This window comes from Xenopus laevis, chromosome 3L (assembly GCF_017654675.1).
Source record: "Xenopus laevis strain J_2021 chromosome 3L, Xenopus_laevis_v10.1, whole genome shotgun sequence".
In the NCBI taxonomy this organism is placed as follows: Eukaryota; Metazoa; Chordata; class Amphibia; order Anura; family Pipidae; genus Xenopus; species Xenopus laevis.
Window position 1 is genome coordinate 92,464,309 of NC_054375.1, and position 15,324 is coordinate 92,479,632.

The 15,324-nt window shown below is 36.2% G+C and overlaps 1 protein-coding gene across 1 annotated transcript; it reads left to right on the forward strand.

Annotated features, from left to right (window-relative positions):
- Positions 1-3,286: 3,286 nt before the first annotated feature.
- Positions 3,287-15,234, forward strand: cpa1.L (carboxypeptidase A1 L homeolog). The gene is made up of 11 exons (NM_001095030.2): positions 3,287-3,363; positions 3,922-4,003; positions 4,553-4,687; positions 6,507-6,611; positions 7,016-7,117; positions 7,791-7,889; positions 8,957-9,067; positions 10,563-10,653; positions 12,029-12,228; positions 12,717-12,801; positions 14,833-15,234. The coding sequence occupies exons 1-11, from the start codon at positions 3,299-3,301 to the stop codon at positions 15,018-15,020; spliced, it is 1,263 nt and encodes a 420-aa protein (NP_001088499.1). The 5' UTR covers positions 3,287-3,298; the 3' UTR covers positions 15,021-15,234.
- Positions 15,235-15,324: the final 90 nt, after the last annotated feature.

Genomic DNA, 15,324 nt, shown 5'->3' on the forward strand with positions numbered 1-15,324 from the left:
CCTTAGTGTCAGTATCAGTTTAAATCCATTACAAAAGTTTATTAGAAGGTAAGCATTACCTGATGTAACATTTATCATAAAGTCAACCAAAAGAAGTCCTGTTTTGCTCAGTTGTACAGTGTGGGAAACAAACATGTTGTCAGAGCTGTTTAACCAATACTTGTTTTGCACAGATTTTTTACATTTTAAGTTGACCTTGTTAGTGCAGTAAATTAAACAGGCTATTAAAAGAAAAGCAGCTTATTTCTTTTATATCTATCTGCTTTTATATTGCTTAAAGTGAAATATATACACAATTTTCTGTGTTGTATATTCAGTTGGGTTACATACAAAAGTTCATTCAGTTTAGTTATATGCAAAAAATACATAAACATTATCTGAACTTCCAAAAAAATATATATATATATTTTTTTTTTATACAGATATACCTGATTCCACAGATTAAAAGAGAAGCTCTGTCAGACCATTTCCCATCATCCCTTAAACTCACAGTTTAATGCAAACTTACCCATGACTCTTTCCTATGTGAAGTAATGGATTCTGGTACTTGAAGTCCCTCTGCTTCCCATAGTGGGTGGTGCACAAATCCTCTGGAGAGTGGGGGGGGGACCTAATGTCCTACAATTCATCGCTTTACAATAGAAACAATGAAGGACGGGTTGCATTACACTGTAAGCCTAAGGGGGGTTGGAAAATGGTCAATGAAACACAGGCAGACTATCATGGTTTTCTTTCAATCTGTAAAATCAGGTATGTATGTGCAAAGTTGAGATAGTGATTACTGACCTTTTCTACATAAGCCCAACTGAATGTCAAAAAGGGGGGTATACTTTCCTTTTAAGAATTGGTGCATTGGTCTGACCTAGCCATGTGTTTAATCTACAGTATGTTCTACCTAAACTCTAAACAAGAAAGCAAGCCCTTTTTGCATTTTCTGGTTATTTTATTTCCTTTCTAGATTTTTTATAGTACTTTTTGTTCATGAAAATTTTAGTAGATTAAGGGAAGAAAATTATGAGTAGCTAGGCGACAACATAGTGGGATGCACTGGCTTAGTATTTATCTATGTTTATTTCATTAGTAGTAACTGGAAAAACAAGAATTATTGTAGGTTTTTTTTATTCTATATTGAAATAAAAACATGAAAAAGGTTAAAATGGATGCATATTATATACCTAATCAAGAATTCATAAACAGATTAAACAGGGGCGTAACTACAGAGGAAGCAGACCCTGCAGCTGTAGGGGGGCTCAGGAGGTATAGGGGCCACGTGAGGTCCTTATTCATATACAATTTCAATAAATATTGGTAAAACAGGTCAATTACTAGACATTTTGGGGGCCTGAAAGAAATTTGCTTTGTTACGCCACTGAGATTAAATGTAACAAACATAACAGTGATATAATTGCCTCAAAGTTCTCTGTTAAATTTAAAGCCCCTTCGTTTTGTTGAGTCCTTCACTGTGCATGGATGTGTCTCATAAATGTTAACCTTGGTTTTATTTACTGATCACACTTGTATACTACCTGCCCCAGCTGCTTGTTCGTTTCTGCCAACCATAACCTGTAGCCGGGTCTGGACTGAGAATCAAAATAGGCGCTGGCATTCCGGTACACAGAGGCACAAGCAGACCCTCACCAGCACAATAAATTGTGTTTGCAGCAACTTACAGCAGCTCCTCTGGACTTTTCCAGAACCCACATATTGCCAATCTGGTCCTGTCTGTAGCTCAAATGCTGTGTGTATGATGTCCAAATTCCCTTGCATGGACCTATGGTGAAGGACAGAAAGTTCAAGTTCCAAGGCAGCTAGATACAACTACCTCAGAGTAATTGAGGGTGCACACTTCCTTCACTGTTCATAGCAATTAGCCTCTATAGAAAATTCCCAACATGTACTCCTTTTTCTTATGTGGATTAAAACAGTGATGCAGATTTCAAAGCAAATCTGCAAATCTACAAATCATATTTTTATAATGGTTTCTAACTTGACACTCCAGGAACAAAACAAACGCCTTCAAGTGATCAACTGTTTTCTACCTTGTCAAGATATAACAATTATAGATCAGCGCCACAGACTTTGGAAAAAAACATAACCTAGTGCAATATTGTTAATTTTCAGTGCAGTCACCAAAGTGTTACAGTGAGTGGATGTACAGGTGGAAAACACGGGAGAGAAAGATACCAGCAGAACCCATCTCTTTGAATTGCAAAGGTTCACCTACATGATCTGCACTATATGACTGTATTGTATTATATGTGCTCAGAAGTGTGACTTATAAAAAGAGATACCCTGGAGTTGATATTGATATGTTGTTTTGAAATCATCATTTTGGAGATAGCACCTTGTAGAAATCACTATAGCACTTTAAAACACAAACAAAATATCTGTGCATAGACTTTCTATGGTTCAAGACACACACAGATTAGTGTTGTAACACTTTGGTGACTGCACTGAATATTAACAATATTGCACAAGGTTCTGTTATTTGTTTTTTCCATAGCCTGTGGCATGATCTTTAATTGTATCTTGATTTGATGATCCAATGGAGGAACTGTGAAAAAGATCGGCAAAGGAAAAAATTCTAAGGGTCTACTTTTCCTTTAAATCTTGCAAGTATTTGTTGTTTATTGCAATTTTAACTCTGTTTTCTACCTTGTGATGTATGGAATGTATTCCTCGCAATATTACTAATCAGTAGTTGACTATTTTCAGTTTCTCAGAAAGTCATACTGGGCAGCATAACCAAGGAGAATGAATCTTAAGCAAACAAATATTTAACTTATTAACAAATGATGACGTAAGCAACCTTCTAAATAATTTAAACTACAGATACAATGAACAGATTTAGAACTTTGTTTGTATTGACTTAATGTGTAAATGTGATGACATAAGCAACCTTCTAAATAATTTAAACTATAGATACAATGAACAGATTTAGAACTTTGTACTTAATAAATTTGTAGAGGGACAAGACTATTAGCTTTATTGTAGGATATAACATTCTTATAATATGCTCTGCTTCAGAAAAACATTTTAATACTACATAGAAAAGTATTTCAACTGTACATAGTTACAACCACATAGAAGAATTCTGGGTGATAAAACCAGCATGTAAATTTAGCATATTTGGCCAGGTGGTCTGTTCCCTGACTAGTCAAATATGATCAGCAACTGAGAAACTGTACAGGTGCAGGGAAGCCCCAGTGCCCAATCACTGAAATGGATTACTGATGAAATGGATAACCCTGCAGTATAAAATCCTTGCCTTTGCTCTTTGAGTTCTATGTTCTGCAAGATGAAGGGCATACTAGTTTTACTCGCTCTGGTGGCGGCAGCCTCCAGCATGGAGAATTACAGTGGGTAAGTAGTTGTCTGAAGACTTGATTCTTCCTTTTTAGAAAGCATAAAAAATGTTAAAACAATGTAAAACATAAGTATAAAATAGCATGCTATTCTTGGCCCTAAAAAAATGAAAGGATGCATTTATGTTTAAGAAAGTTTATATCCGATGATTTATTTGCCTTCAATGTACAGTATTGACAATGGTATCTGACCCCTTCTGTGGCTGAAGTGGAAGAGATCTGCCATCCCCATGTTGTCCTTTTGTTTGCCTCCCCCAGCTTACCTCTGTAAAGGATACAGAAGGTCTATGTGGGACAGCCTTTACTTTCAGAAGCTTTCTGTTTAATACAAGAACTTGCCATTGTAGCACATATAGCGTATCACTTTTCCTGCTGGGGTGCCACCTGAAATGAAGTGTTCACTTGAGAAGAAACTTCCCCCAATATGTAATTGCTGTGAATGGAGTTTTTTTACTTTTAAACTTACACTCAGTTGGCAGATATAGCATATTGACTGAATATAGTAATTGGATGATTGTGTTTTGTGCTTTCACATCTTTGCCTTATTATTACACAGACAACAAGTCCTCCGAATTTTCCCTACTGACGAGGATCAGGTGAACCTGGTGAGGGCGTTGGAAGATCTGGAACATTTACAGGTAACCACAAACAATCTTACGTACTCCACTCCTGCTCTGGTGGCTACTATATAAAAATACACAAGTAGGCCATTTATTGAGTACATCTGTCAGTGGATCTTTTTGCATTACTCTAATGTATAATACCCATTTGCCACCTCTGATGGTTGCTGTTCTCTTCTATAAGGTAAAAGACCTCTGTTACTAGATTATCAGCATTTGTGATCTTCTTGGCCAACAGTCCAATGATGACTTTCTAGAACTGACCCAATTTTATTGATGTGACTGATTTAACTAACTGTAACTATCTGAATTTGAGCAAGGCATTTAAAGGATCATTCAATAAAGAGGGGCAAGGGGCAAAAAACAAGCACAAAAACCCCACTTACCCTGGCAAATGCACAACCAGCAAGAGTACACCTCGCATTGTATCACTGGTTGATGCAAGTATGTAGTATCATTTGCACCCTTTTAGAGCTAGTATTCCAGTCTCAAGAAAGCCAGTGGAACATCCATTGATAAACTTATTCATAAATGAAATATTTTTCATGTATGTATTTAATGTTTTAGATTGATTTTTGGACAAGCCCCACAAAAGTCCTTCTACCCATTGATATCCGAGTTTCATTCCGCAATCTGCAATCAGTGAAAGTCTACCTGGAATCCAACAATATCCAGTACAGCATCATGATTCACGATGTACAGGTAATCAGGGGTTTCAGTTACTAGGATTTGAAATATCTGTCTGCCCGCAAACATTGGTATGAGCATGGCCCCTTTAGAAATTGAGGTATTTAAAAGGCATAAGTAGGATCAGAAGATCAGTGGTTCTAGAGTATAATTTCCCTACTACTCCATATCCTATGTAAATAAATGTGGTCATATTAGATCAAATTTCTAAGCTGTATTTCTATATCTTAAACTTGTGATAGTACTATACAGTCACAGATTGGATGTGAATGGACCTGTGATGTTTGGGTTTTAACATGTAAGGAAAATAAGGGAAAAAGAACAAAATTTTGTATTTCACAAAGTAAGATTTTTCATTAGGCAGTTATTATATTGTGAATTTTAAATGTGCATAGCTAATTTTAACGCCTGCTTATAGGTTGCATACTCCTTTGGCACAAAAATAAACTGCATACAGCTGCAAACTATACAATTTTTATGTTTGCAACTTTTATTGCATTCTGCCCTATTCCTGGAATGCGTACCTTGCTTATCACTCAAACAATGCAAGTTAATTCTGTTAAAGTTAAAATGAAACAAACATTAACTTTGTTATGAGTAGAGTATTGCTATTCAGATGAAGGCTTGTGTACCTGATATGACTCCCCAAGTTGTGCTTGAAGGCTTGAAGGGGTCCACAGACTTTTTTTTGCTACTGGGATGCTTGGGTCAGCAGTACAGGGAACAGGCAAGTAAGATGAACAAGAAAGCTATATAGAAAATAAGTTATAAATAATCATAAATATAAGATACCACCATTTTACACCTAGTTACAAACAGAAACATCACTGATAATATTTTTTTAAATTATAGTAAAAACCTTACTATACAGGAATGGGATCCATTATCTGGTAACCCGTTATCCATAAAGTTTCAAATTATGGAACGGCAGTCTCCCATACACTCTATTTTATACAAATAATCCACATTTTTTAAAAGGACTTCCTTTTGCTCTGTAATAATAAAACAGTACCTTGTTCTTGATCCAAACTAAAATATAATTAATCCTTACTGGAGGCAAACCCAGCCTATTGGGGTTAGTCAACGTTTACTTGATTTTCTAGGAGACCTAAGGTATGAAGATTTAAATTACAGAAAGATCCAATATCTGGAAAACCCTAGGTCCCAAGCATTCTGGATAACAGATCCCATACCTGTACCACTATAGTACAACTTAGTATATTACTTTTCTCCACTCAGCATTCAATTGAGTTTCAGGCACAAATGTTAACTTTCTTTTTATTTTTAATAATTTAATTATTGCAGCTTATGCTGCAGTACCCATGAGTTACCAGAATAGGAACGTGTATATATATATATATATATATATATATATATATATATATATATAGAACAAGAAGGATCAGCACTCACTGTATTGATGTGAAGAAAAATTAGCTTTTATTTATAAATAAAAGCAAATTTTTCTTCACATCAATACAGTGAGTGCTGATCCTTCTTGTTCTATATATCCTGTATTTGATCGTGCACCACGAACCTGTTTAAAGATCGGAGTGCTGGTACTGCGGGACTACATATATATATATATATATATATATATATATATATATATATATATATATATATATATATATATATATATATATATACTCCAAGAAAGACCAGCAACACCAGGATTTCCGTGTATCAAAGCAAAGTGTATTCAATTATTGCATGAATAGCCGACGTGACGTTTCGGTCCATGCTATATATATATAGTAGTAGTAATTACTAACAAATATTCTCACTGCGGTTAGGATGAAAGTGATGGTTATTTCCATTTTGTTTTATAAAGAGCTTGCTAGATGAAGAGCAAAACGAGATGAGACGTAATCGTGCCACCGAGAACGCAAGGTCAACTGACAGCTTCAATTATGCTACCTATCATACATTTGATGAGGTGACTCAACCATTTCCACATTTTCTCTGTATATACTTGAACTATTGTTACAATGCAGCAACATATGATAATGACATGAGTACAGAGGGATAATAAAAAGCATTGTAGCAACTTGGGACATTTAGGCATTTCTGCAAATGCAGTTTAATAATGTACAGAGTCTGGGATATGCAGACCTTTCCATATATATTAATGCAATACATTAGATTGAATTACAATGAATTGGTACATATACAGTAAAGCATGGTAGAGTTTAGAATTCAAATAGCTTTCTAGCACTTGATAAAGAGTGGATTTTTTTTTCAAAGCAAATATATAAATCCTGTACCTATACAGTACATAGTTTCTGTCCTAATTGCCAAAACCAGCACTGCACTTATGTGAATTTTGTATGCACTTAACAGATCAACGCTTTTATCGATAACTTGGTTAATGAAAATCCAAATTTGGTCAGCAAAATACAGATTGGCTCAAGCTATGAAGGCCGTCCTCTTAATGTTCTGAAGGTAAGGTCACTGTTATTAATGTGTACTATAGGCATATTGTAAAATAATGTACTAGGCACATCCTGGTGATTTTTATCTATTATAATTACTACTACAGACATCACATTAGGTTTCCACAGCCTTGGGCACAGAGATCATGCAACAAAGCTGGATTAGCATACTAAATTATTCATTTTCTACTTGGTTAAGATATTTTCACTTATATAAATGTTTGTTTTCATTTTATCGCTGGGAACATTTTCTTATACCCACTCCGCTACACAAGTCATCTTGTTTAGTTTATCATGTGGGGGTGTTAATAATGTACAGTTAAAGATTACATTACAGTGAGTCTGACACAAAATAAAAAAAAAACTGGCTCAACATGAATTGAGGGATAGAATAAGGTGTATGCCTTTACATAAACAGTAACATTAGGGGGACTAGTGGTTTAAGTACAACAAAAATCCATTTGGGAAATGGTGTTCAAAGCCCTCTGTGGGTTGGCAGGAGGCAGAAAGCGAAAAGCAATAGAATTAGGGGTTATATACCTTGTACCCACTTTAAACTACTTTTCTTATCTAACTAAAATTATCCACACCTACAGCCCAATTCCATTTTCATCTTTCCAAACAAAATACTATCATGTAATTGATTTCCCTGTCTCTGCCATTTTGTTTCTTCCCCTATTTAGTTCAGCACAGGTCCCAACCGTCCAGCTTTTTGGATTGACACTGGTATCCATTCCCGTGAGTGGGTCACTCAGGCCAGCGGTATCTGGTTTGCCAAGAAGGTACAACATCACAATTTGAGCACTTACAGAGTTAAATGTACTTGAAATTAAATATAATCTGAAATATTTGCTGGGAAGACGAGAAAAATCTGAAAAAAATCCTGTAGAACTTTTGTGTAGATTTTGTGTTTATATAATAAGGGCAATGAAATGATTTGCCCTAGACCTCTGATACTATATATATGGTAGTCCTGTTTAATAAATGATAACATGCTTTTTATGTCAGAGATATCTAACCTGTAGCATGTCAGCTGTACATTCCCAGATCCCACCAACAGCTGTTGTGGTCCAACCATATTTGTGAGCAGTAGGTGCTCATCTATGCTTTATGTAATTGTTTCTTTAGTTAGGACCTTCAGTTTTACTGCATGCTGGTCCCTTTTTCTCTAGCTATGGAACCGAAAAGTATTTTCATGTCTTTTAATTTCCTACCTTTTTCACAATATATTGCAAGCTGATAATTATTACTTTGCATGTTGTTTATTACCATATATAACACGGGGAGGCACATTTATCAAGGGTCGAATTTCGAATTCATGTGAGTTTTTTTAAACTCCCATAAGCTCCCATGAACTCGAAATTCGACCAATTGGAATTTATTGTAAAAATCTAATTTTATAAACTCGGGTGAATAGGATCGACCTGAAAACTCAAATCAAATTCTTATTGAATTCGATTTGAGTTTAAAAAACTCGATTTGAGTTTTTTCTGAGAAAAAAATTTGAATGTCAGGGAGGCTGAAAACATCACCAAATTGATCCCTGGACCTCTACCATTGACTTATACAGCAATTCGGCAGGTTTTAGGTGGTGAATAGTCGAATATGAGTTCTTAAAGGACCAGAGTATGATAAATCTCGAAAATTTAATTAAAATTTTTTTAAAAACTCGAATTTGGATATTTCCCAAGTCGAATTTGACAGTTTTGGCCATAAGAAAACACATAGTTCACATAAGCAGAGCCCTTCCTCCCCTCTGCATTATGGACCAGAATTAACTAATTTGGTTATTGCTACAGTTAATTGAGTTTGTTAAAAAAAAAACATATTTCCTCTTCCTTTTTGACAGATTGCAACAGATTATGGGAAAGACGCATCCTTGACAAATACACTCAACAATATTGATATCCTCTTGGAAATTGTAACCAACCCTGATGGCTATGTTTACACTCATAAATCGGTAGGTTAATTTAGTGATGCAATTATAACTATAGCAACCTAAAAGCTTGCCTGCACCACCTGAATATAAATGCATGAGATTACTGTAAACTGCATTCATTTTTTGTGCTTGTGAGGGAGCTATTGATCTTCAGTCACAACTGACACAACATGCCAAACTCAATTGTTGAGTATTGCAAACTTCCATTAGGTTGCTACAGGTGTAAATGTTGACAAATGTTAGCTAACTACAATTTGGGCTGACCTCAGCTTCAGCTCCACTGTGTGTGAGCGCACTAACTCGTAATCTGTGTATTGGTGGAAGGGCTTCCACAACTTGAATGTATTCTAGCTGTCTTTCCACATAACAGCTAGGTCTCTCTTATCTACTTTTCTCTACCACAAACAGCATCAGATTCTCCATTTTGAAAGTCGAATATGCAAGGAAGTTATAATGCAAACTTGAAAGCTTGAATGCACCAGTACTGACATATTAGAGCATTTCTGGGCTGAGAACTACCACTAATGCAGCGTTACATTTTAATCAAGGGTAGGCTGCAGCAGTGTTTTTGGGCATTCTGTGCCAGCGGAATTGATATATGAATAAAAACGCCACTGAAATAGTATCAGCATGAGAAACTAATTTGAGGTATTTTTGAGTGTAATATGAAAGCTGAGAAGTTTAGTTGATGTCTTGCACCACTGCAGCAATGTCACTTTCCAGTGCATGATCCTGGAAAAAGCAAAATGCAGGGTCTAATACATTTTATAAATGGCTTTTAATATTTTATAAATATAAATGGCTAAAAACATCCGCAAAAAGTATGTAGACAGTGATTAATCATTGTGAACATATTAGTGCCCCTTTAAGAAAATAGGCTTTTAGCATCTTACTACATTTCTAAAAGGCCATTTGTCCACTTCATTAACTACTGGTGAGTCTATTCATGTTAATATTATGAGTTAAAACATAAAGGACTCAGTTGCCATGATAGGAAAAGTGCAAAAGCCTATACCATGGGGCAAATTTACTAAAGAGTGAAGTCAGCTTTTCTAGCAAAAATTCGCCAAAAAGACAATTCACAGAGGCATTGCCAATTTACTACAAGGTAAAGAGGACAATTCACTATTGAAAAAGCTCAGCGCTAGATAAGTTTTGCGCCATTTCTCCAGGTGCATTACAAGACCCCCTGCATCTGATGCTCTAATTGAAACATAACAGATACATAGCTGCAGACTTAATATTATGCATTTCCATTCAATTTACTGTATATAACTAAAACAAACTTTACTAAACTTGAGATTTTATTGGAAACCCAATTAAAGCACAAACAAGCAAAAATAGTTTAGGTAAACTTTGTAACCAATGCGCATAGAAGGTACACTTTTATAGATAAATATGACTGCTGGAATAAATATATAACTGCAACGCACAAAAAGACAAGTGATTTACTTGAAACACAATAAGCTATATCCTCATACACTCCAGCATTAACATTTATTTTTCTACTTTGCAGGATCGTATGTGGCGTAAAACCAGATCTCCCAATTCTGGCTCCCTCTGTGTTGGAACTGACCCCAACAGAAACTGGGATGCAGGTTTTGGAGGTAATAATAAAAGCCATGAGTCTCTTGTAAATTATGTTCTTATATATATTTTTGTATACTATTATTAATATAGCACTTATGTACTGTACAGTAGAACAGTAAATTAATAAACAAACAGGTACCATAAATACAAATACAAAGTACCGTTACATTAATGATTTAGAGTCAAAGAGACAAGAGGAAAGAAATTCTTGGGTGATTTACAGACATGAATAGGGGGATATTAAGTGATACAAGTTACAATGGTTGACAGAGTACAGTATAAATGCTAGAACTGGGTCAGATGTTATGCAAGTGCTCCAAGAAGTAGTCTTTGAGTTTATTTCTGAAGAGGAGGGATTCTCTCCAGACAATGTCATTCCAGATGTAAGAAGCAGCAAGACAGAAAAGTTTAAGGCAGGAACCAGCAGTATTAGTGGTACCACCAAGGAGGAGAGGAATACTGGCAGGAGTATTCAATACAGACTGTATTAGGGAGAGATGGGAGTTGTAAAATATCTAATAACTTAGGCCAAAAGATTCACCTTGCTCAAATTTTTGAGATGAAAATTTTCAAATCTTTAAGACAGAGGCGGGCCAAGCTGGCCAGGTGCCCTAGGCAACCCAGCCGGCCACCTTGCCCCCTCTCACATGATCGTGGTCACGTGACATCAGTATGCACGGCGAGTGACATCAGCGCGTGACTTAATCGCACACAACGTATGGGCATGTTTAGGTCCGATGCCTAGCGCAGCATCGGACCTAAATACAGCCCTGGCCACAGAGCGAGAATTCTGTTTTGAATGTGGGGAAGAGGGCCTGGACTAGTTCCGGCCCTGCTTTAAGAAGCCCAAGTTGAGAGCATATTTTCAGTGCAAATGGGAAAATTGCTAAAAATAAGTATAGGACTTAATCTGACAAATCTTCCAACTTTTTTTTTTTTTTTTAAAGTCTCTATTTTTCCTTTCAGGGGAGAGGGGAAAAGGGGAGACAATAAAACAAAAAAAACAAACAAAAACAAACATGGTTCACAATAGGATGTAGGACACCCACTGGCCAGATAGGCTAGTTTAATAGAGGGAATAATTGTTTAAGTTAACCCATTGAATGAAGTGGGGTGTTATTTCCCATCCAGCACATTGTAGTATAATACAGGGGTGTCTTCCAACTTTTAGTTAATTTAAGACTTATCATGAGTTAATTTCTTTTTTAGGGCAGATAGAAGTGCCAAGGAAGAAAGTAACTCAGTAACAACAAAGGAAGTAACTCAGTTGCAGTAGTGCAAATATGCAAAACTGCACGTGAGCCCCAAGGCATCTTTCTTAAAATTACTTTTTTCTTTGCTTTATGAAACCATCTCTTATCAAACTAAATGAATGATAATGATGTTCTCTAGGTCCTGGCTCAAGCTCAAATCCCTGTACTGAAACTTACAGAGGACGTGCTGCCCATTCTGAACCTGAAGTGAAAGCCATTGTGGACTTTGTTAAAAGCCACGGCAACATCAAAGGATTTGTCTCCATTCACAGCTACTCCCAGATGCTTCTCTTCCCATATGGATACACTACTGCCCGAACTCCTGACCACAATGAGCTGGTAAACTACTATAATCCCTAATATATTAGGGATGCACCAAATCCACTATTTGGGATTTGGACAAATCCTTAGTGAAAGATTCAGCCAAATACTGACCCGAATCTGAATCCAAATTTGCATATGCAAATTAGGAGCAGGAAAGGCTTTTTTCGTTGCTTTTTGACGAAAAGTCACATGATTTCCCTTCCTGCAAATGAGGATTCAGATTTAGTTTGGCCAGGCACAAGGATTTGGCCAAATCCGAATCCTGCTACAAAGCTCCTACAGAATCCTGGCCGAATCCCGAACCGAATCCTGGATTCAATGCATCCCTAATATATATATATATATATATATATATATATATATATATATATATATATATATATATATATATATATATATATATATATATATATATATATATATATATATATATATATAGTATTGAAATTCAATTTTAACGTGTGTCAATTAACATATAATTTTATTTTTGTTTTTCAACCTAGAACACTGTGTCAAGGAATGCTGTTAATGCATTGGCCTCACTGTATGGTACATCTTACACCTATGGCAGTATCATTGCTACCATCTGTAAGTTCACTATATATATATATGAACACTTCCTATTTCAATAATCGGATGGATCAACACTTTCATAATCATCCATCCATGTTATATTACACAATTTGATCTTACAACTCAATATCACTGTTTGGATTTGAGTATATATATTTATATAGGAACCTATTAACCAGAATGCTTGGGACATGGAGTTTTCTAGATAATGGGTAATTTGAATCACCATTCCTCAATTATTGGATTAAATCTGAGCCCTTTTCAGTAGGATTCAGACAAATCCAAGAGCCTGCCCAAACCAAATCCAAACCAAAGTGTTAAAATTTGCCACAAATATGGATTCATAATCTTATATTCAAATCAAGGGCGCTGCTGCCATGAGACAACTTGATAACCCGGGCAGTGCCAGTGGTTTACAGGGACAGCAAAAAGTCGCTCCTGGCAACTTTAAGGGCCATGACACACCAGATTAGTCGCCCACGATAAATCTCCTCTTCTGCAGGCGACTAATCTCCTGAAAAATGCTTTCCACCAGTAATAAAGTAAATCACCAGCCCTAAATTGCCTCATGTCATGGGAAAAATTTTTTTTTTCAAAATGAATCAGTTAATAGTGCTGCTCCAGCAGAATTCTGCGCTGAAATCCATTTCTCAAAAGAGAAAATGAATAAATTTTGAAATCTGACATGGGGCTAGACATTTTGTCAATTTCCCAGCTGCTGGTCATGTAACTTGTGCCTGCACTTTAGGAGAGAAATGCTTTCTGGCAGGCTGCTGTTTTTCCTTCTCAATGTAACTGAATGTGTCCACGTGGGACATGGGTTTTTACTATTGAGTGCTGTTCTTAGAACTACCATGCAGCTGTTATCTTGTGTTAGGGAGCTGTTATCTGGTTACCTTCCCATTGTTCTTTTGTTTGGCTGCTGGGGGGGGGAAGGGAGGGGGTGATATCACTCCAACTTGCAGTACAGCAGTAAAGAGTGATTGAAGTTTATCAGAGCACAAGTCACATGACTTGGGGCAGCTGGGAAATTGACAATATGTCTAGCCCGATGTCAGATTTCAAAATTTAATATAAAAAAATCTGTTTGCTCTTTTGAGAAATGGATTTCAGTGCAGAATTCTACTGGAGCAGCACTATTAACTTATTTATTTTGAAAAAAATGTTTTTTCCCATGATAGTATGCCTTTAAGAAAAATGAATCGCCAAATATGTTTTACCACCGGCAATTCACTTTATCACTGGTGGGAGAGCATTTACAGGAGATTTTTTCCATTAACCTAAATCACAATTTTCACTCTTCTAGTGCAGAGAGCACAATTGCCCTCTCTGCACTTATGATGCAGCCCCTCCAATGCTGAAAATTTAAATGTGGCAAGTGAGGGGGGGGCAGCATCAGAAAGACCAACTCAGGACGGCACAGAGCCCTAGATCGTTCTAAACGCCAGCATCATTTGTTTATTTGTGATAGTTTAAGGATACCATTATTCACTTGAAGTTTCAAGTGCGGTAATCAGGGGTGTAACTAGATGCCCATGGGTTCTAATGTTTGTGCCCATAGGGCAAGAGCTCAAAATCATTGCACTAAAGTGCCTGAAACAGCCTTCCATATATTTGAATAAACTTGCTATCAAGTCTGTGGGGGCTGTTTTGGGAGTTTTAACATGGCTTTTTCAGGCCTCAACTTAAAAAGCATCACTTAAAAGTGTCTAAAGTAGCAACACATTCCAGTTCCCTTACAGATTACACATAGAAGAAGAATTATATAAATGAGTGATATGGTTGAATATACTGCTTCTCTTTTAGGAAGCTTTTACAGTTCACTGTATTATTATTTTCCTTATTTTATAGCACTTAAGTATCCTTTAATACTGTAGTTTATATGAACTGTTCCTTATATCTAACCATCTGATTCTTCATATTATGTAATGCAATTAAACCCAATACGTTGGTTTACATGACAATGGGGGGTTCACACCATAAAAAAAGAGTTTTTGTGGGGAAATGAGTCCCTAATATTTAGAGATACATATTTGTGAATTGCAGATCAAGCAAGTGGAGGAACCATTGACTGGACTTACAATCAGGGAATTAAGTACTCCTACAGTTTTGAGCTGCGAGATACTGGCCGATATGGATTTGCACTACCAGCTAACCAAATCATTCCAACCGCAGAGGAGACCTGGCTTGCACTCACCAAGCTGATTGAGCATACCCGTGATAACCTTTATTAAACAGCCTTTACACCTTTTGGAGTAAATAAAGTGCTTTTTCACAAAAATGTGGAGGCACTTATTTTACAATTGTACAAAACAATAATATAGACCCTTTAATGTCAACCCCAAAAAATGTCAGATCCAGATTCTTTAAAGGGGACCTGTCACCTTAAGAAAGAATTCCAAATCCTATTTTGATGTTGGTCAAGCAAAATAAACTTCACTTACACTATAAAAATGATTTACGTTTTGTTTTATGTTTATTTTTGGAATTCATAATCACAGCAAGCAGGCAGCAGCCATTTTGTTAACACTGTTATTA